The sequence below is a fragment of the Verticillium alfalfae genome, genomic scaffold (genome assembly GCF_000150825.1).
Source record: "Verticillium alfalfae VaMs.102 supercont1.6 genomic scaffold, whole genome shotgun sequence".
NCBI lineage: Eukaryota > Fungi > Ascomycota > Sordariomycetes > Glomerellales > Plectosphaerellaceae > Verticillium > Verticillium alfalfae.
Window position 1 is genome coordinate 1,201,299 of NW_003315033.1, and position 21,792 is coordinate 1,223,090.

The window sequence follows — 21,792 nt, forward strand, 5'->3', positions numbered from 1 at the left end:
TCCACTCCGGTATCTTTACTCGCAACACACGACATCCAAGCCCTACACGGCAACAACAAATACCATCAGCTTGCTGGGCAGACAATCTGTCTCATCACACCAGAATCGTTTGCATCCGTGCTGCATTCGACTTCTGGGATCACCGCCGAGACGCGACAGCGATCGGCTGCTGTCGAACGAGCCCTTCGAAGTAGCGCCGGCGGCAACTTGGGAATGAATGTTATTCTTGCGACGGCTGATCACCCGGTCCCCGATGCAGACGTGTACTTTTTGGACGATGACACGACGGGCGCGCCCAGAAGCCTTTCTGCGTTCGTATCAGCGACAAATTCCAAGGCTACTCCTTTAACTCTTCTTTGCCCGGGAGCGGGGCCGACCTCGTGCCTGAAGACATATGTTGAAAAGAAGCAGAGCTGCGCCCATTTGCACCTCCCACTGGGCCCGAGAAAGCTGGCATCAGCGATTCAAGCGGCGCTCACAGTAGCTCCCAAGAGCCTCATATCGGAGTGCACTTCTGCGCTGTCATTACCAGAAGCCATCCCACGCGCTTCTGAGCTGCACGCTCCTCCCCTTTCTGCTGAAGAGACCCAGCCCCTCCCGAAAGACATTGCTATCCTGCAGGCGGCCGACCAGCACGATGCGCCCCCCGCAAATGGCACCACACTCGATGCAGCAAGTCCAGTGACCAGTGGAACGAAGCAAAAGTCGCTACACCTACTTCTCGTCGACGACAACCCCATCAACATTAAGCTCCTCACAACAGTCATACGCAAAATGAACCACACCTTTGCGACGGCCAGCAACGGGCTCGAGGCTGTGGAGCTATACGAAAAGTCACTCGGCGAAGGACGGTTGTTTGACCTCGTCTTCATGGATATATCCATGCCCGTCATGAACGGCTTTGAGGCGACGAGGGAAATACGCCGCCTCGAGGGCAGGGCCGGTGCAATAAGGTGCAAAATTGTCGTCCTCACGGGATTGAGCAGCGCGTCAGATCGCAAGGAAGCTGTTGCGAGCGGCTCGGATATGTTTTTGACGAAGCCGGTCAAGCTGGGCAAGGTGCGAGAGGTACTGGATCAGGAGCTTGAGGGAGTCCGCCTGGCCCCGGAAACTCTTGGTCCTGTTTTGACGGGATTGACACTGTAAGGCGATGAGTATGGAGACGGATGTTTGGCAGGTAATGGGACGTTTGACGACACATGGTATACGAGCGGGGGATAATAACACATGGCTTGGTAGGCAAGGTTGGTTTCAGTGCCGAAAAGGCGCGCGGTTACATCTGGGCATGGCGTTAGGGAATTTGATCTATGGCCACACGGGAGAGGTAGCGAAGAGAAATCAATTGTTTGCCGGTAAATCAATCTAACACGGGAGCGCTACAAGACAACCACACGCGGCCACGTGTGGGTGATTCTACGTGATCTTGACGCTTACTTGATTGATCTGGGTGCCTTGCGTACTTTGCATAAGCTCCCCGATATTTCGGGGCGGCAGTACGCGAAACGAATGTTGAATCTCATCTAATAGCCTTAGACGCACTGGACTAGACCACATATCTTCTGCCCCAAAATCCTTCCTGCTGAAGAACAACCGGTTCCATCAAGTCCCTGCCGAACTCAATGCCCGTGCGACGCTGTCACCAGGCAGGGGTCAGCTGGTCCTCGCTGACCTCCATCTGTCTGCCACTTTCCTGGGTTCTGATGACAATTTGGCGAGTTTCCTGGTAGATTGTCACGACGATGCAGACCTCTTGTACGCTGGAGTAGCGGACAAGCTGGCCCTCTGAGAACTGATGAACTCAGGCGTCAGTCAGCACTGCCATTCTCTCTTTGCGCATGCGTCCGCCCGGGGGTGGGTCACAGACGTACCATGGAACCCATTTTGGCAGGCGTAGGGGCGTGGTGAGGAGATAGTTTCTGGGATGATCGCTTTGAAGCTTGATGGTCAGCCGATGTGGATGAAGAGACTGCTTTGAGGATTTTTGTCCCGAGAATCTCGCTGGCTGTGCCTCTTATTTATATCCCGAATTCTTCCCCTAGGAGCTTTGTCGGAGAATGGGCATCATCAAATTGTAGCCAGCACGACCAGCACTTAGAGTATCATCCTGTCATATGACGAAGAAAGAACTAGCTCCGAAGTGCAAAACAGCAATTTTCACGTGTTGGAAATATATCAACGAATCGCGGCACGGTTTCAGACATGGCTGGTTGAGAGACGACGATGACTTGGCAGAGAGAGCCCAGCCTGCTTCATGCAACCCACCCATCTCAAAGGCTGGTTGCACAATAAGACCTGCTAATTGGCCGATGTTGCCGTTCTCATTAGACGTGATATGCGCGCGAGTGACGTGTCAGACCATTGCAGATTTGCGACATCGTCAGTTGAGGTCGCACTGGCGCTATTTCGTTCTGGTTGCATAGACATGCTGGTCTGCGAAACCACATGTTTGGACAACACATAGTGTCCATGCCACTGAGTGGAAAAGAGACAGAATACGTCAGAGTCGTAGCAAAGGTTCTTTTACCATGCCTCTGACAATTTGCAAGCCCTCGAATCCCGGATAATGATGCTGCAAACTCACAATGCTGCGCCTTGTTGTCCGAGGGAGGTACCCAAGATTCCTGCCACGGTTGTTCCCATTACCCTGTCTGACAAAAACAGCCTTAGCTCCTGTTCTGCCCAAATAGAACCCTGAGTTACTTCAAAGTGCTTCTTAATGACCAGGCTAAGTGATGATGACGAAAGCATATGTTCTGATTTGTGACTGAATCAGCTTCATGGGTTCTGTCACTTTTTGGGCAAAGTTGCACACCTGCCATGGCGAATGGAAATTGAACACGATTGGGCTTCAATGCTTGTATGTGACACAAGACAACGATATCAAGCCTCATAGCGAGCTACTAGCTATCACTTGACATGCTGACAGCCGGGCCAGGGACTAATCAGAGGGCATTGTAGCAGCATAGGCTCCGAAATCGTGAGAGATAGCAAAACGAGGCTAGCGACGAGACACCTTATTTTTTCCACTGGCAAGCCCACTTGGCTGTTCATGGTTGCCGCCTTCATACATATATTACAATCGCATAGGTTTTGTTTAGTTATCGTCTTCAGTAAGGCTGTCAGGTCATTAGGGCAATACCTCTCCACACCATCACCGAGACTCAGCCTCCGAGGCAGCAACGTTGCGGCGATCGCTCAAGCTGCCACGCCTAACTGAGCGACATGATAAAAATTCCACGTTGGGTCGAAATGGTCGTAAAATACCGCCTTTGTTTCCTCGTGAACATTTAACCAGTGAGAATGACACCAATTACAAGATGACGGCACATGGGGAACTGACATTCGTCAGCAGTCCTGTCAGATTTGGTACGGAAACCCACCTCTCTATCAAAACGACGCCATATAAATTTTGACTGAAACCAAGCTTCTGGCCTACCTTTGAAGGATCTCACCGACCAAAGTGATGGAGCGCTGCGAGTGCCAACCAGACTGAATTTTGTAGGCCTTCAGGAACAGATTCAGTCTTATCTCGATGATCCAAACTCCTCGTGACACCCCCAAGGCTTACTCAACGACCTCGAGCTCCTTCCCAACCCCAGCATCCTCACAGAATCGCATTTCAGCCTCGTCACCGCCCTGGTATCCCTCTTCCTCTTTTTTGATCCTCAGCTCAGTTTGGTCCATGTTTAGCTCCGCAAGCCTCTCCAACGCCATTCTAGCCCTCTCAATTTTCCGCTTCTGCTTCGCAAGCCTCGGAGCCGCCTTCGCAGCGTCCCTGTCAGCCTTGCACACCCTGGCGGCTCCCTGGACACTGTCCGACAGGGCCGCGTGAAACTCCCCTTCCGTCTTGGTGCGCACCAGTCGCTCGATGAACTCGTTGTGCCCCGCGCCACCTGCCTTGCCTTTCTTGACGCGGAAGGTGAAGACCCCCTTGCTGACGCTGGCATTGATAAGGGGCGTGTCGAGGACCGAGACGGCGGCGTCGTGGGGTGCGCGGATGCGCACCTCGTCTGGCGGCAGGAGGTCTTCGATGGGTATGTCTTCGTCGTGAGGCGGGGAAGGGGGCCCCATGGCGTTCTTTGCAAGTTCATAGACGACTGTGCCAGCGTTGGGGTTCTCGAACTGATTCGTGAGCTTTAGATTCATTCCCAACTCACGAAGACGTGGTGGCGGCAAGGGGGAGCCTACCTTGGGTTCCTCTTCGGGGACTTTCTTCTTCGACGTGCCACGCTTGCGGGACGTTTCCTTCTTCACCTTGGGCGTCTTGGGTTTCTTCGCCTTTTTGGCCACTTTCGCTGGCTTGGAATCGGCACGGAACTTGGTAGCCTTCGGGTAGATGATGCTGCTGGCAAGGACGTCCATGGTGTTGTTGAACGTTAGCTCAGAGTGACGAAGACAATCGCAGGTGGTGGAGTGAGTCAACTCCTGATCTGCAGTCTTGCAGTGCGCTTGAATCAGAAGGACACGGGTAGGGTGGTGAATGATAACGAAGACGAAGCCTGGTACTTGTCTTAGTATTGTAGGTTTTCAGGGAAAGGGGACAATCCTTGTTGGAGTTGAACACAAGAAGATCGTGAAAGTGCTGACCAGATAAAGAGGAGCAGAAGTTTCGTGCAGGGAAGGAGCTGTTGCCTACTGATTCGTTGCTGTCGTTAATCTCCTGAAGCTGCGGTCGTCCTGAGTCCGCTGCAAGCCCGTGAATTCAAATGGCATCTCGCATCGCGCTACATACTTTTGAAAACTCAAAATTACAAAGAATATCGTAGTGGCCTAAGCGATCATTAAAAGTGATCCTTGTTGGAAGCAATGTGCCACCTTGTACAATAGTGCAGATTTTTCGTTTGAACGTTGAGCTTCTCATTGTGTCGTACATCGTCTGCTAAGTCATCTAGTAGTCTACCACCGCTTTTAATTTTTCACCAAATCCTTTTCTCTAGAATCTCAAAACCAAACTACGTGGCCTTGACACCACGACCGCTTCCGGTCAGCGCCGCCAGCCTCTCGGCGGCGATCTCACACTTGGGCAATGCACGTTGTCCGGCCGTGGGCGGGGGAGGCAAGAATCCGATCGCGACAAGATAGGCCAGGTACATGCCAATGGCATCCGTGGTCACAGCACCGGCAGCGAGAGGGTCCTCCTCTGTGGCACCCGATGCCTTGAGCACGGCGGCCGCGTTGCTGTCGTCCAGCTCAGGCGCGACCGAGTCGGCAGGTAGATTGCCCGTTACGAGGTGGAATAGAGGCAACAGGGCGTGCTCTTCCTTGGTGTCATCGCCGACGTAGGCACGCAACTTGTCGCTCCACTCAGGATAGGGTACCTTGGGGATGTTGTAGCCGTACGTCTCAAGGGTGCCGACCCACTCGTTTTGCGTGAGCCGCGGGTGGCTCGTGATCTGGACGACACCGAGTGGCGTCGTAGGAGGGTGAAGAGCCGCGGCGACGACAATGCGGCCAACTTGCGTAACAGGAACCTGATTGACTGTGTTGTTGATATCAGGACGGGCGCCGACCTGGAGGCAGCCCTTCCAAAGACGGACAAGGAAGTCATCAGTGATGCTGATGCCAGACTTGGGATCACCCATGATGTAGCCAGGACGAATAATGGCACCGGTAAGACCGCGGCGGCCGGCATCACGAAGGACGTACTCGCTTGCCCACTTGGACTGGCCGTAACCAGTGCCTAGGCCCTTACGGCTGCCGTCAAGGTCATCCGTCTCGGGTGGGCCCTTGCCGCCAGCAGCAACGCTCTCCTTCGAGAGGTTGACATAGTGGTCAGTGTCAATGGTCGAGGTGGAGCTGACGAAAGCCAGTTGCTTGGGCTTTGAGTCAGCGCACAGCGCGATGCAGTCCATGGTGCTGATCACGTTTGCCTTGCGCAGACTAGAGTATGGAAGCATCCAGTTGACTTGCGCGCCGTTGTGAATGATGACGTCGGCCTCGCTGGCCACCTTAGCCCAGTCAACGCGGGACAGACCAAGCTGGGGCTTAGAAATATCGCCAGTCACGGCCGACAGACGCGACCTCCAATCCTCAGACCAGAGGCCATAAGCTTTGGTGGAGGACTCGATACGAGCCAGGCCAGCGGCGGCATCGGAAGACCGCACGTGAGCGATGACGCGAGCGCCCTTCTGCAGGAGCTCGCGAAGGATGTATGAGCCAAGGAAACCAGTAGCACCCGTCATGAACGCAGTGAAGTTCTTGGGGTCGATGGAGCCAGCGCTGGGAATCGACTGAGGGAGCTGCTGCACCAGTTCGGTGGCGTCTGCAGCGTACGCCTCGTCTTGAACATAGCTCGTGTTGGTCAAATCCTCAACGTCGAGACGCAGACCAGTGGGATCTTGAGCACGATCAATCTCGGCAGCAAAGGCAGCCAAAGTCTGTGACTGGAAGATAGCGCTCATTGGCACATCGATATCCTTCCACTCCTTACGGACGTTGAAAAGCATTTGCTGGGCCAAAATGGAGTGGCCACCCTCCTCGAAAAAGTTGGACTCCGGCACGAACATGCGCGCAGTCCTGTTGGGGAGGACCTGAGCCCAGACCGCAGCGACCTTCTTCTGGGTGTCACTCAGAGAGGCCAACGCGGAAGTTCTCGAGCCTCTCCTGTTGAGGTGAGCGAGGTCTCCAGCGGTGGGGAAAGGCAGGGCGGGCTTGTCGATCTTGCCATTGGGATCTTGTGGATGGTCAGCAAAGTATGACGTGTTAGCAGGAAATGTAAAACTTACTCAAGGGCATTCGAACGAGCGGAATGAACATGGTGGGAACGGCATAGGATGCGACCTTGGTCTTCAGGAAAGCCTTGCAGTCCTCCGACAGCGACTTGAATCTTTTCAACATCGCAGCCATCGACTCATCGGCACCTTCGCCCGCCGCGCCGTCGCCGGTGATGTGCTGGAACCAACGTTTGGCTTCAGGGACGATATAGCTGACCAGCGTCGGTTCCTCGCCCTCGTCTCTCCTGACGAGGGTGACATTTTCGCGCACAAACGGATGGTGTGAAAGATGAGCATCAATTTCACCGAGCTCGATGCGGAAGCCTCGAATCTTGACTTGGTTATCGACCCGACCAGTGCACTCAACAGTACCGTCTGGGCGGAAGCGGCCCAGATCACCAGTTCTGTAGATGCGATCACGGGGGCCCTTGTAAAGCTCCATCCAGGGCTTGGGGTCGGCAGCCGCGGCTTGTTTGTACTCGTCGACCCATTTCTGGTTGTCGACGAACCAGTTGTTCAGGAACTTGGTAGCATTGAGCTTATTCGACAGCTCGTCCGTGCCGAGATAGCCCTCTGCCATGCCAGCAGCACGGAGGAACAGCTCGCCTTGCTCGCCGACGTCACATACGCGGTTGGAGTTGTCACGGTCAACGACGAGAAGCTGAACGTCGAGCATGCCCTGTCCGACGGGAATGACGTCGGGAAGTTCGTCCAGAGCGTTTTCCTGGCTGGCCTTGCTAGGGATCTCAAAGTAGGAAACAGCTCGCTAGGTACGTCAGTGGCCGGAAATGTGGCTGTCTAGAGGAACGGAGGCATACCTGAGTCTCGGTCGTGCCGTACATGTTTGTGATGAAAGCGTTGGGCGCAAGCTCTTGTAGCCTTCGGCTGTCCTTCTTGGTCAAAAGATCGCCAACGAAGAAGGCATGGTGGAGAGTGGGGAATTGCGTCGTAGCACCACCGACAAGAATCTGACCCATGGCAGGCGTCAGATGGGTGACGGTAATCTGGTTGTCCTTCATCCACTCAGCCAGGAGTTCGTGGGCGATGCTGTCGCGAGGGGGAACCATGATGCGGGCTCCTAGGAACAGGGGCGTAAAAATGTCACGTTGAATGGGGTCATGTGCGATGCCTGACAGCATGGTGAACCTGTCATCCTTGGACAGACCAAATCGTTGAGCCATCCAGGGAGTGTAGTATGTGAGAGAGTAGTGGCGGCCTTGGACACCCTTGGGCTTTCCCTCTGAGCCGCTCGTGAAGCTGAGGGTGGGAATGGAGTCTGGTCCAATGAGGACATCGGGCAGAGTTGCCTTGAGTGACTCCGACTCCTTGAGACAATCTTGATCGTTGATAAGGCCTCCAGAAAGTGAGCCATCATCCAGCAACTTGAGAGCCGGGACCTCAGCCTTGAGGTTGAGATGCTTCTCTACAAACTCGACGACCGTGTCGGCCAGCTTGCCGGCCTCTTCGGTGGCTCGCTGGATGTGGACGAGAAGACGCGGGTTGGCCACCTCTAGAAGAACCTTCTGGCGATCAGGAGGGTACTGCGGGTCCAGGACACTGACAGTTGCACCAGCTTTCAGGGCTCCCATGTATGCCACGACGAGCTCAACACTGAGACGGTCAGAGGCAATGCATGAGGTCAGGGGGTTCGGATGAGGGGCACTCACCCACGGTGGGCATAGATCATAGCTACATCACCCCGCTCGCAGCCATTGGCGATGAAGTAATGCGCCAATTGGTTGGATGCCTCATTGATTTGCTTGTACGTGAAGACGCGTTCCGGATTCCTTGGTCCCTTGGTCTCAACGACACAGGGGCGGTCAGGGTGATCCTGAGCATTGGCGGCAAAGATCTGGTGGATGGCTATGGAGGGGTATTAGCGCTCCACGATCTCCGATCAACGGGGGTGTTCCTGTCAAGCTCACCTCCACGAAAGGCGCCCCAGTGCAGGTCAGCCGTCGGGTCCGGCAGCACGTTGTTCGGAGTGCCTGACGCCATGATCACGATGTTCTGATTCTTGACGTTGATGGTGTTTCCCGGAGGTTGTTGAACTGAATTGGATCCAGCGTGAATGGTTGACTCACAGCAGACGGCAGGGGCTCCCCACTGTCGGTGTACACAAAATTTTGACTGACGTGACGGTTTTGGGCATTGGGCGCGCACAAGCATTTGTGCATTATGCTGTGGCACGCCGCCGATCCCGGGGGCATGGCGGGGGAAGGCCCGCACAATCGGACGCCGCCGAGGTTTTGCCATTGATTACATCATCGATAACGAGAGTCAGCCACATCTGACCCCTCCACAGCCACGCTCCTCGACAATTTCAGGGGGCAAACGGTGTGGGGCAAAAGAACTGGCTGGGCCGGGCCGGGCAAGGGGATGGAAATTTGGCGGTCTAGAAAGTGACCGTGCAAAGGTGTGACCGCTTCACGGCCGTGGGCACCGAGCCAGATGTAGAAGCTGGAGAAGATCTTACTAACCCTCGCGATGTATTTATAGAACCCAAAAGTTGACCCCTCGTGGCAGCAACCGATCCTGTGCCGCCAGTCTTTTGCCGCTACTCGGGAATGAGCCCAATCCTTCAGCAGGGGTTCCGATGGTACTATTTAGCACCAAGATGGAACGAGAGACCTCTGGTTCTTTGGAGCTTACAAGTGTCACGAAAGCCGAGGTAACGGCAAAGACATTGGGCTTTCCCCTTGCCATTCACGTCGAGGGCCCGACAGCAGGAAAGCCGCGGCAACGAAGAAACCAGGCATTCGAGTAGACGTGTCCCAGAAGCCTTTACTTTGCTTTTACGGCAGGATGTAAACCGAGTACATTAGCTGATCGACGGCCGATCCATGCCTGGACCGAGCCTCTAAGACCCCCTTCCCGGCAGAGCTGCCCTCGACCACTGAACGCCGGGCTAAGAGTCTTATTTGGGCCTTCACTGCGAAATGGAGCTTGATCCCACGCCACAAGCCCAATGATCCGGCCGAAAACATTTCGACAACCTCCGTCGGCTAGTGCTATCCTGCCATATTAAGGCCGACACCCCTGAATGGGCTTCTGAAGGATGTCAGCGTGTTACCCGCATGACTTGGCAAATCTTGCAGATCCGCTTAAGCGGATACCACCGCCAACCCCGGAACGACACTGAAAACGTATCGGGCTAATATGCTGCGGTGTCCTCCATATGATATGAAGACTGCGGCCCTAGTCGTGTCTCGCCGTGTAGGAATAGAAAATTGCCTGGACCGTTACCCAGATCAACGTGGGGAACGCCTTTGATGCCATGAAGCCCGCCAATATTGGCATCAGCGCCTTGAAGCTGGGGGTTTTTATCGTCAACCTCACACAAGCAGCCACTGTTTTTCCTCACGATATCGACACTTTAGATGAGGATCTCCGGCATCACCCACAACTGCCCTCAAGGAGCGATGGCATTCTTGCAGGCCGTGCCGAGGCTCGAGACTTCTTCCTTCGAATCATGCCTGTAGGAGCCTCCATCGTGCGAGGCGACCCGGCTGAGCCCGGCGACACAGACAAGAATGGGTTCCGGAAGGCTGTACGCGACAAACTGCGTTGGGATGGATGGAAAGTAAACATGGTCGGAAGTCTCTCTGGAGGTACCATGGCCGACAACGTATGCCGCTGAATTGCTCCATCGAAGAAACCCGACCTAGTCCTTTCCCGAGATATTTGGCTAACATACGCCAGAATGTTGAAGCTATTCCTGGTGAGCGGATCGACCAAATCCATACCAGACTCCGCACGACTGCTCCCATTTGGCAGCCAAACCTTTACCTTATCAATGCGGGCACGAATGATGCCTCTCAAGATATGGTTGCCGGTGCGGGAGAGCGCATGAAGGCCATGATCGACACCATCTTCTCCATCACTCCTGATGCTACTGTCATCCTCTCCACGCTTCTCCACCACAGAGACTTTCAATCCAGAGTTGTACAGATCAACGACCAGTACCGCCGCCTCGTCAAGAGCTACCAAGGCGGCGACCTAGAAAAGCCAATTGCTAAAGTCTTTCTTGCCGAGATGCAAGATGACTTTCTCAAGTTCCCACAAGATTTCCACGATCCTCTCCATCCGAATCGTGGAGGCTTCCGTAAGATGGCTGCCGTCTGGGTCTGGGCCATCGACCAAGTCAATGGACTAAATTGGCTAAACGCGCCGAAAGCCGCAGGATTCACAGACGATGAAGGAAAGACCATGTGCAAGAAAGAGCCTGGCAGCGAGTTGAACCACCCTCACGGGTCAGAGGTGAAGCTCCTATTTGCTGGCGACTCCACCATCCGGGACGATGGAGTGTACAAGCAAACCTCCCAAGAGCGTGGCGTGGTCTGGAAGAACAAGGTTTCGAATGAAACCGAGATGTACTGGGCACATTTGATCGACTCTGGTCTCCTGAGGGAACAAGTTCTGGACGAGCTTGTTCTCATCAACCACGACACTGACAAGATCGATATACATATAAACCGAGGAGATGGCAAGTTTGACGCTGGAGTCAGGACCAGTGTTGGCCACCATTGTGTCAACAGAGGTAAGCTTTTGTCTTGAAAAGTGGTCATGAGAAACCGGCTGATCACTTGCTACGGTAGGCATCCATTTTGGCGATGTGGTATGTGATTCATGTTCCCAAAGGTGTAGAACATTCTTCATCGACGACTGACAATGCGAGCAGAACGGAGATGGATTGGATGACTACATTTGTATTGCATCAGATGGCACCCCCTTTGTGGCAATCAACAACTCTACCCGCCAACAAACTGTGCCGTCGTTTGGGGTGGTCTTCAAGTGGCGAGATCCCATTGTTGGCTATGCACAAGATCGCGTTCGTCTCGGCGATATCGACGGGGATGGTAGGCTTGACTACTGCGTCATCCGCGACGGCGGCAATATTCATTGCTATCGAAACGGGGGCCTCGGCAATGAAGCTGCTTACTGGCAGGATCTCGGTTCTGGAGGCCCTGTATTCAGCGCGAAAGACATGGGAGACATCCGCGGTATGCGCTTCGTTGACCTAAACGGCGATGGCAGAGGCGATTGGCTCTGGCTCACCACGCAGGGTCAAACGACAACGTGGATAAACAAGCGTGGTGAGAAACAGGGCATGATTCCGTACTGGCAGGATGCAGGAGTCACCCATCCTGATATTGGCGAGGGTATTGGCGACGCTCGGTAAGTTATGATCTGTCATCTCTGGATGACCAGCGCAAAGCGTGCAGATGGATGGACAAACTGACGGCAACCCAACATTTTAGCGAGAGAGCCAAATTCGGGCGTGTTTTCAACAAGCGAGATGGATTTAGAGACGTTAGTGAACCAGCTCCCCAATGTTATTTTGGAAACAATGTCTTGACAAAACCAACGTAGTATGGGGTGCTCAGGCGAACGAACTGCGATTCTACTGGGATCTGTGACGGCACAGTCTCTATTTGGGAAAATACCAACGGTGGAAATGGTGGCCGATGGCAAAAAGGTGCGTTAAAAAGCCTCAAGTCCGTTGCACCAAAAGAATTCCAACTCACGTTTGTGCAGGCGACGGAGCTCGGTGGGGTGACGTGACGGGAACCGGCTTCGACGACTACATCTGGATATCGGCCTTCGGCGAGGTCACTATCTTCCCAAACAAGGCTCGGGCCAACAGTTTTGACTGGTATAAGAGTGTCGCATGGGATAGCACTACACTGGTCAGGACAGGAATAACGCGGCGTGCTCTGCACATAGCTGACTGGAACGGTGATGGAAAAGCCGACATTATCGCAGTCGACCGTGTCTCTGGAGAGCTTACAGTCTGGCTTAGCATGTCGGAGCCCGGAAAAGTCAGCTTCCAGGAGGCCAAAAAGTACCCAGACACCAAAGAGTTTTGCAAGCTTGGTTGGGGAGTCCTATACTACGATACTTCTCACCATTTTGCGGATATTAAGTACGATAGCGTTCATAGCTCCATCTTCTCTCTTCCCTTTCATGGAAAGTACTAACAATCCCCGAACAGTGGCGACGGTAGAGCGGACTACATTTGTATTCAACACAACGGCCTCATGCATGCTATGCTCAATCTTGCTACCGGAACTACAGATATCGGACAGATTAATTACACCAAGAACCTAGAGCGAGCCGAATTTCGCTTCGCCGATGTCAACGGTGACGGGCTGTCGGATATCATTCACTCTGACAGGTTCACTGGTAACACGAGTGTGTTTTACAACGAAGGAAAGGCAGCTCCAGGAGAATTGAATGCAGGGAGCCCATGGAAATGGGGAAGGCCTGCCAGCGCATTCAAGGGAACAAGCCGGGGCCCTAACCTCCAATTTCCAAGCCTTTCGGGGCAGAGACGCGCTGATATGGTTGAAATTAATCCAAACACAGCTCATGTGAGTAAACTTTAATGCTGTACGGTAATTGAGAGATTGCTTTATAAACTGACAACACAATATTTTAGGGCTGGGTCTTCTTCAACACATGCCCAGCTGGTGGGGACGATCCAGAGGGTGTCTTGAACCCGAGCTTGCCGCCATATACGCCTGGAAAGACACCCGAGGCAGTCTCCGGTTCTTTCTGAAGTAGGCTGTCAATATTAAATAAATAGGTCTTCAGGAATTCGTGGAATACAAAACGGTTTCCTGGATCGCTTGTTGATCTTTGGTAATGTTGAGAGGGCTTCACTGCTTATGTGAACCCTGATTCATTGCTTTGGCTGTGCCTGAGAGCTCGGAATACGTAGTGTAGGTGATATAAGTCTTGTGATGTAATTGATACTCTCTCTATGGATTATCTCTACCCTCGTGAGTTAGATATACCCATTTGATTCACCGATCACGTAAGCTGTGAATCCGTGGCCACGGTGATCACTATATCGGTGATCCCATCGGGATCACCGCCCTAGGGAATTCCCTAATATTGGTTCAACAGGTAACTTTGCAATCAGGCCGTTCAAAGACAGCTGTCCGTGTCTCGAAAACTTCCGTTGAAGATGCCAAAAATGCTTGCCTGGGTGCTTGGTTTCGCTGCAATTGGTTTGAAATTGAAGAAAGTTACGCATTGTTCATGTTGGAAAGACCATCATTCGACTTCTTACGATGCAGTGTCACCGAACTATACTGTACCGACAACACACCGGAGTAATCGCGCATGCATTCAGGGAGCTACACCGCCCACGCTCTCATTCCATTGTTCTGTAAAAGTCTCCCTTGAGGAAGCTCATGTGCCTGTGGTATACAACAATTTTCTCTTTTCATTGAAAGGATTCTAATGGCCCAGCTCGTGTACATCGCCTTCGGTGCGGAGAGGCTTAGCCAACATACTTTAACACAGGGTATCGCAGAATAGGAGGAAAACATCTCTACAAGTATCTTAACCCATCCAATGATTTGGCGTCCAGTTGACCTGCGTATCTTTGTAAGCGCTTATGACATCGTCACACTCAAACGTGAGTAACTCACAAAGCTGGCGTCAAGCTTTTTCAGGTCTGTCACTCCCAGATTCGCCGCGTCAACCGAAATCTGACGCTTCAACATCTGGATGGCTTGTAATACACCATCATACCCATAGGAGTTGGCGTACATGAATGGCCTCCCAACGCCAACAGCTCGGACGCCGAGTGCCAGTAGCTTCAGCACATCAGTGCCGTAGCGCACCCCGCCATCGGCATATACTTCGATTTGTTTAAAGATCTCGGGTGCCACTTTGTGAATGTCGAGTGCAACCTCTAGCGACGAAGGGCTGCCATCGAGCTGTCTTCCACCATGATTAGACAGAATAATTGCACGAACACCGTTGCTGACTGCTGCCTGAGCATCTTCCACAGTCATAATCCCCTTCAGGACAATGGGCAGCGAAGTCATGTTTCTGATTTTGCGGTAGTATTCCCACTGGTAATGTTAGCTACGTCTATGCCATTGAGAAGAGATGAATTCTAGTCGTACTGTTATCGCTTGAAACTCAGGTTCACTTCCAGCCAAGATTAGCATGATGACTTTGAATGAGATGAAGTAGACTCACGGTGTACGTCCCCGTTGGCGGTAGGCTCGTTGACGGTCTCCATTTGCAGGTGCATCGACGGTGAACACGATGGCCTTGGCGCCTGTCGCTTCTGTTCTCCGGAGTAGCTTCTTCGTGTTGTCTTCGCCCGGGGGCAGGTAAAGCTGGTAGCTGGTTAATGTACTGGCAAAATAGGAACGAATTCGAAAATCATACCTGTTGGAAGAGTACTTGCCCATCATCTTTAGAGGCCGCAATATCCTCCATAGACATCGTTGCCTGCAATGATGGCTGTATTTGATTGTGAGCAGAAGAGAGAGCAATTCGGCGTAGTCCGACCCACGATATATAGTATGTCTTCATCTGCAGCTCCACGGACGAGGTTGAGCTCGGCATCCGGATGACCGAAAGCTCCTCTAGCGCATGGAGCAATGAAGAACGGTGCTGAGAAATTGTGTCCCAATATGGTTGTCCTGTGGAGATCAGTCACTGAAGGGCTCATCACAGCTGAATGAAGTTACGAACGCAAGGGACTCTGGCAGGCGAGACACATCTCGCATTACTCTTGGTTTGAAGGTGTACCGCTGGAAAACCTCCAAATTGTTTCGATATGACCATTCACCCCCTGCAGCGTTACGGTAATAAGTGTAGTTTCGTGAAGGCAAGTAGTTGCGTGCGGCAAAGTCAAAGTCTGACAGGCCAGCCATGGAGGAGAGGTCCGGAAGTATACCCGGAGACAGATTTCCGACCGCATCCGACAAGCCATTATCTGCTTCGTTGAGAAATGGGCGTGCCGCAAGGACTGCCGAAGCAAATGCCAGAGTAAGTTTTGAAGTGTGCATTATGTTCTGCAACAAATGTGTGATCAGCGTCTTTGTGTTGATCGACAGGATGTTGCCAGTCAACCACGAGCAAGCACATATATACAAAATCTGGACATCCGCACGTGCCCATATTGGAAGGGCCATTTCTATTCGTGACCGGGTTATCATCCGAAAAGTCCCATGGCTATCGCTCCGGAATCAGCAATGCCATCGCGACCATATCCCCGCCACACCTCAATGTCTCGGATCCGAACGGCTTCTCACGTTGGCGTTGCTGCCAAGTCCGAAGTAAGACATCCATTGCGCGATCTCACTCGCGATTCTCAGGGGAGAGAATGTAACCAGCCCCTCTTTCTGTCGCACTTTATCTTCGGGATAAGAGCGACGCCTTGCATCGGAATGCCTTAGAGGCCTGAATTCAATGAATTCCATGCGTCCTGGTCGCATGATTGTGAGTCTTGGCCCCATATACCACGCGCTCAAATCGCGACATAGTCAGAAACTTGTTGCAGGGTCGTCTCCCGCGACAAGTTGCACAGCATGCTTTGGGTCAGTTTCCCGACGATCTGTGGAATGGAGTGGAGGTTAGCTGTGACCACACCACAGGCTTGGCTGACAACGTGAGCAGGAATCAATGATGCGTTGAACGTCTCGTTGATGCGAATCTACAATTCGGACAAGAGCCAGCAGTAGTCGGATTAGACAGGCACATTCTCCAAGTACCGGAGCTAGTGCTGAAGAGATTGGTCAACGGTGGCGAAAACCATCCTGAAGTGCCGGCGGATGGGCGTCGCTAGCTTTCAAAAAGGGCTGGGCGATTAAGCATTGAGACATCGGGACCGAGGACAAGCCTCTGGGGCCAGCAAATGTTTGTGATGACGCCCGCAACGTCGCCTGCTATTGGATGAAAATGTTATGACGAAAAGCGCACGGGTGATGTCGGTGGCAGGACACTGGGTGCAACGCAAAAACATAGAAAGGTTCGGCTGGTGAAGGAAGTCTCAAGGAATGCCTGGCTGTTTTAGGAGTCAAGTTGATCGAGTCAATAAATTTACAGGAATAAGGGCGGAAACTATCGGAACTGAAGCAGATCTCAAGTGGTTTATCATGCTCTGTGCCGCATTGAGGCAGATGAGGTACGGAGCACCCAAAGTTTAATATCCAGCAACACCACGACGAGTCTTGCGGCGACGAGCCAAGTTCCTCACAGCCTGTGTCACGCTGCGCAACCCAAGGATTTTGCGGCTCTTTTCGTAATCGCTCGTGCCGTTCTTCGGGTCCGCATCCTTGGCGTTCTTTGCGCCGCACACGGAACCGGCGTTGTACTTGCCGTTCGGCCCATCGACGCCCTTGAAATCGCGCTTGCTGTTGGACTTGAGCATGTTCTCGGCCGCCTCAGGCAGCCATCCGTTGATGAAGTCACCGTGTGTGCAGTATGACGAGCCGCACGCCAGCTCCAGAGGTGGCGCGCCGGTCCAGCCGTTCGGCAGGAGGCGACGCAGATCATAGCGGATGCTGAACCGGAGCTGAGGCATACGCTTCATACCGACGGGGCAGCGGTTCGCGGGAACACCCCAGGACACCCAGTTGTGGGTTCCCGAGTAGGTGGACTCGAGCGTCTTCTCATTGACGCAGTCGTGGAAAAGGAGCAGGGTCTGGAGATGGGTACTGCAGGTCTTGGTGGGGAAGGCGGCCTTGTCGGCGCCATCTGCCTTTGCAGGGCCATTTTCGCAAAACCATTCAATGCCCGCCAGGGGTTCAATGTCTGCCTGCTTTGTGGCGGAGGACTTGCCAGCCACCGCCTTGTAGTCCTGAGGAATGGCGACTTCGGCTTTCTCGATGGACACATAGTACGCGCTGAAGCGGGAAAAGGGTACAGGTGTAGCGCCGGACTCGTTACGGACGAAAAGAGTAGGAACCCCTTGAAAGTCAGTCACACGATCTAGTGGAGATGATACTGGAGCCCTCACAGTAGGATGAAAAGTCGTTGGGGTTCTCGGCCGTCGAACAACCAGCCTGCAGTTCCTTCGAGGTAGTCGTATTGACTGTCACGGCATCCGACCCGAAAAAGCTGTGCATATGGCTGGTGTACTGCCCAGGCACGACAATGGGATCAATGTTCTTGTACATGAACCGGTCGGCGACGGCAATGGTGTACGCATGGGCGACGCCAGCGCCGGCCAAGAAAAGGGCGAGTGACTGCATAATGAATATATGAAGAGAAGGACTGTGATGAACGAGTGACAGAAAAATGAGTGACTGACCCAAGCCTGAAAATGAGAGCTCAGACGTGATGCCGAATTTAATAGCCTCTGCCGTTGGATTGAGGCTCCTTTTTGAAGGGTCGTCGGCCGAGTGGCTCTCGCAACGCGTGGCTCTCCATAAATTGAATTTCCCATGATTTCCACCGTCGTCGCGCGTAGATTGTCGATCCTCCCACAAGGGTCATCATCAGCTAACAGGGGTTACTCAGTTTCGTGAAACGCTCCCCGGCCACGCTATCAGAAGAATTGCAGCCAGCGTATCAAGCCACGGCTTTGCGCCCGAGCTGGGGCAAGCGCTTCGCCACTGTTTGGACATGGGTCGGCGGTAGTTGAACCTTTTCAATCCGAATCCGAAGCCCACAGCGCTAGTTATGCTCGTCCGAAATGAACGGGGAATACATCACGGCGAACCGGGGTAAGTATCGCATTCCTGGGCCAAATCCATAGACCACCATCAAGACCCATGTTCATGTGTCAATCATCTGTTGTTATCGAGCCTCCTTTGACTGCCCGTCATCTAAAATCGAGACATGCTGTGTGAAATGATATGATCGATTCACATTCGCCGGCGAATCTACGTGGTGTCGTGCCATTTGATGTCCAAACAGCCGTTGGCGGCGCAAGTTGTTCCAATTTGACCTTTTTATACAGCGTTGCTTTCGCACGTCCAAGGCTGAGAGCCAGCGCCACCATTGGCGATGGACTCAATCGAAACCCAAAGTCCGAGGACGCACAGAACGATGCCTACTACTAGCAGAAGAGACGTCGCGGCGAAGCGACAGCGTTGTTTCCAGTTTGTGAACCAATTGCCATAGTGCATCCAGAGCCAAAAGATACCCGGCAGGCCAAACGAGAACCAACTGGCAAAGGCAGCAGACACAAGTCCCAACAGGTTATTGAAGATCGGGATCGACTCGGCAATGACCATGCCGAGGCCCCAGACACTCAAGGTGATAAGCAGCCACCATATCGTGGATAGGCGTGTTCTGCGTACAACATGCTTCGTGTTCCCAAAGATGCGCGTGAAGATGTACTGCGATGCGACGTGGGCGTAAATGACAGCGGCAATTGCGATGGTGGGGATCGCGACGCCCCAGATAGCCTTACGAACTGTAGCACTGCCTGCAGCCGACAGTGCTGGAGATGGAACGTCTGGCCCGACATAGACGTAAATAACAACGGCTGCGATGATGTAGAGCGTCGTATCTGTGATCTGAAGGAACGCCAGTGCCTTGGGCCCAGTCATCAGGATTCTTGAACTCGGCAATGACGCTGAAGAAGATGGAGTGACTCGCTGGTAGGGAGCTCATTAGTCCAAAGTCGAAGCTGCGCTGCTGGTGGTGTGTCAAGATGGCTTACAGAATGCGCCTGCGATATTGGTAACTGCAAGGAATGCTGGTGAGAAACCGAGAGACTTGAAGACGTCAATGGCCTCATTGCCGATCGGCTTCTCAATGGCAACTGCAATGACTGTGATGAATACAGCTACGATGATGGATATGCAAGCTTCAGGGCAAACGAGTGAGCCACGGTATCGAAAGTAGGAGCGCCTACTGAGGGCGTAACTTACAAGCAGCTGACATCCAGCTCGTCCATTTCAACGTCCTTGGCACATTGAATACCCAGAAGACGAGCATACCGACCGCTGCCCAAACGACAGTGCAGGTGGTGCCGTTGGTGAGGGTGTTCATGCATATCGTCCACATGAGGATGTGGCCTCCAATGAGGAAGATTTGCAGGATAGTCTGAGCCCACCCGAACACCTCGCGAAAGACGGAGCCCATCCCGATGGGTTTTCCAATAAGTTCGACAGCATCGCCAAAGTTTTGCACAAAGGGATACTGCTTCCGGAACTCGGCTAGGAGCAAGCCGGAGTAGGTTGCCAGTGCGCTGACCGTGCAGATCAGGATGATACCAGGGACGAGCCCAACAGTAGCGAGTACAGATGGAAGCGAGAGGATGCCTAAGGACACCGTCTCGGCGACCAGTACAATGCCTCCTTGTCTGTGCTGATGTTAGGATGCCAATGCGTTGTGTACAAAGGATAGTAGACGTCAACTCACAACCAGTGTAGGGTCTTGAAGTCGATGAGTTCGCCTTCGTCTTTCTCCACGAGCGCTCCGGCGTGCTCGGGAAACGGTGGTGGGGATGCGTCGTTGTTGGGACTTTTGGGACTTTGAAGAGAGCCAAGCTCGCCCTGGTCTACGGGGTCGGCTGGGGCTCTCATCACCTCTTTGTCCTTGCTCATGATGACTTCGAATTCAACAATAGTTGCGAGCTCAATCAAGATTTGAGTAGTATCGTACGAGGTGGTGGAGCTTCGGCATGCAAGCAAGGTGCAAATTGAGGGGCCCCGGATTCGTGTTCAAGATGTTCTTCGGCATTTGTGCGCAGCAGAATGTTTTAAGAAAATCATGGTGTGCCCCGTCTCCCAGAGACTGACTCACCTGCGGTCCGTTCCGCCCTTGCTGACCCGATGTGACACAGATACCATGCCGACGAGTTTTTCTGACACCATTCACATTGAAAAAGCTTGACTCAATATGGAATCTCCGTCGAAATTCGGCTTGCGGGCGAAAAATCAGCAGTTGCTGTTACGTCTTTCTACCCACTTTTGGCCCGCATTTGTGGACAGTCCCTTTGAGGCACCACCAGTACGGCGCCAACTCTAACTCGGTTTGACAACTCCCTGCGGCTTGTTTTCTGGCTGATCAAGCCATGTGGCGGCGATTATTCATAAGAATTAGCATTCATACCTTCCCTCAAAGAATACCTTCGGATCGGCACCAAGTGACACGCCACAAGACATTGACTAGCTGAGGTCGGTCTGATTTCACAGGTGATTCTCCATAAATATGGAATTCCTCGTAAACCAAGGCTTCGTCGCACGACATCGCTCCTTATGGTTCAAACAAGTAGCCCGAATATACCGAAGTGCTCACCAGTTGGTGCCACCATGTGCCCGTCATTTTGACTCCAGAGTAAGGTCTGACGTTGTTATGTAGAAGGAAATCTGATGAATGACATGGCCACTTCATATTTATGGCTAGAAAAACCTTGTCCACCATAATACTTATCCCGGAGTACAGGCGGAGACAAGAGGCAGCAGAAACGACATCACCGATGAGGTTCACAAGACGCTGAATTGGGTCTCCCTAGTGGCCGACCTATCCGTGGAGATCAGAGCGTCGAAGGAGCTTTACAGTCCTTCAGAGCCATCTCTTGGTACCCAGGTGAGAAATATAGGCTCCACCACGCCCATTCTCAAGGCTCGATCCGTACACCACTTCCAAGATCTTCACGACGGCTGCATCCGGAGTCTTGGGTTGCGTGCCGGGTGCGTACTTGTTGAGCTTTTCTGCCATTTTCTTGGCGCCATCCTGTGCCTCTTCGCTCACTAACCGACCGTTAGTACTTGCTGAAACGTATTGATACCATGACTTACAGTCGTCAAAATGACCTGTCTCGACTGTGCCAGGGCATATTCCCATAAACAAAACACCCTGCTCAGCATACTGCGCGTGGAACTTGGAAACCGCCACGTTTAAAGCACCTTTGCTGATGGAGTAAGGACCAGACACATCAATCCGATAGTCGTTGATCAAGTCCAGATCAGCCATGCCCGAAGTAATTGCAATGACCTTCTTGGCATCTCCCTTCAAGATCAGCGGCAGATAGAGGTTGAAAAGATGAACAGGTCCCACAGCATTCACCTTGAAGCTGTAAATGAGGTCGTCCTCCAGCTCCTTGGGGCTCTCGCCACTAACAGACATCAGCCATTCCGTTCCTGGTCATGATGCACAGGCACTTCGAAAAGCGCACAGGCGGGGAACGATACTTACAGCTTGCCAAGCGAGAACACGGATGACCAATCTGAGATGAACGCGGCGTTGGCAATGAGATAGTCCAGTTTGCCGCCTGTCAACTTGGTGAGCTCTCCAACAGAAGCCTGAAAGTGTTAGCCCCTTCCTAAGTCTTCCATCTTCGATGTCGCACGCAACGGCGACTCCA

General features: G+C 52.9%; 8 protein-coding genes across 8 annotated transcripts in view; 2 read left to right on the top strand and 6 right to left on the bottom strand.

Moving 5' to 3' along the window:
- VDBG_05461 (sensory/regulatory protein rpfC) overlaps positions 1-1,146 on the top strand; it is a gene marked incomplete at both ends in the record, with an annotated part of 3,751 nt that extends 2,605 nt beyond the window's left edge. Inside the window, one exon of the mRNA XM_003004302.1 lies at positions 195-1,146. Within this exon, the coding sequence (XP_003004348.1) occupies positions 195-1,146 (952 nt within the window). The remainder of the gene's footprint in view (positions 1-194) is intronic.
- Positions 1,147-3,564: 2,418 nt separating this feature from the next.
- Positions 3,565-4,362, bottom strand: VDBG_05462 (predicted protein; the record flags this gene model as incomplete). Its single annotated transcript, XM_003004303.1, has 1 exon — positions 3,565-4,362. One exon carries the CDS (start codon positions 4,360-4,362, stop codon positions 3,565-3,567), a length of 798 nt encoding a protein of 265 aa, XP_003004349.1.
- A 590-nt stretch (positions 4,363-4,952) lies between these two features.
- On the bottom strand, positions 4,953-8,882 carry VDBG_05463 (L-aminoadipate-semialdehyde dehydrogenase large subunit; the record flags this gene model as incomplete). Its single annotated transcript, XM_003004304.1, has 5 exons — positions 4,953-6,673; positions 6,726-7,479; positions 7,532-8,324; positions 8,381-8,576; positions 8,639-8,882. The coding sequence occupies 5 exons, from the start codon at positions 8,880-8,882 to the stop codon at positions 4,953-4,955; spliced, it is 3,708 nt and encodes a 1,235-aa protein (XP_003004350.1).
- A 1,108-nt stretch (positions 8,883-9,990) lies between these two features.
- VDBG_05464 (conserved hypothetical protein) lies at positions 9,991-13,275 on the top strand (the record flags this gene model as incomplete). The annotated part of the gene is made up of 8 exons (XM_003004305.1): positions 9,991-10,341; positions 10,416-11,216; positions 11,395-11,891; positions 11,975-12,026; positions 12,087-12,192; positions 12,252-12,639; positions 12,709-13,087; positions 13,156-13,275. The coding sequence occupies 8 exons, from the start codon at positions 9,991-9,993 to the stop codon at positions 13,273-13,275; spliced, it is 2,694 nt and encodes an 897-aa protein (XP_003004351.1).
- Positions 13,276-13,861: 586 nt separating this feature from the next.
- Positions 13,862-15,560, bottom strand: VDBG_05465 (cytochrome b2; the record flags this gene model as incomplete). The annotated part of the gene is made up of 7 exons (XM_003004306.1): positions 13,862-14,099; positions 14,156-14,584; positions 14,639-14,663; positions 14,715-14,857; positions 14,910-14,984; positions 15,037-15,166; positions 15,219-15,560. 7 exons carry the CDS (start codon positions 15,533-15,535, stop codon positions 14,067-14,069), a joined length of 1,152 nt encoding a protein of 383 aa, XP_003004352.1.
- Positions 15,561-16,671: 1,111 nt separating this feature from the next.
- Positions 16,672-17,722, bottom strand: VDBG_05466 (conserved hypothetical protein; the record flags this gene model as incomplete). The annotated part of the gene is made up of 2 exons (XM_003004307.1): positions 16,672-17,438; positions 17,488-17,722. The coding sequence occupies 2 exons, from the start codon at positions 17,720-17,722 to the stop codon at positions 16,672-16,674; spliced, it is 1,002 nt and encodes a 333-aa protein (XP_003004353.1).
- Positions 17,723-18,424: 702 nt separating this feature from the next.
- On the bottom strand, positions 18,425-20,029 carry VDBG_05467 (aromatic and neutral aliphatic amino acid permease; the record flags this gene model as incomplete). Its single annotated transcript, XM_003004308.1, has 4 exons — positions 18,425-19,053; positions 19,141-19,266; positions 19,352-19,785; positions 19,845-20,029. 4 exons carry the CDS (start codon positions 20,027-20,029, stop codon positions 18,425-18,427), a joined length of 1,374 nt encoding a protein of 457 aa, XP_003004354.1.
- A 946-nt stretch (positions 20,030-20,975) lies between these two features.
- VDBG_05468 (conserved hypothetical protein) lies at positions 20,976-21,599 on the bottom strand (the record flags this gene model as incomplete). The annotated part of the gene is made up of 1 exon (XM_003004309.1): positions 20,976-21,599. The coding sequence occupies one exon, from the start codon at positions 21,552-21,554 to the stop codon at positions 20,991-20,993; it is 564 nt and encodes a 187-aa protein (XP_003004355.1).
- Positions 21,600-21,792: the final 193 nt, after the last annotated feature.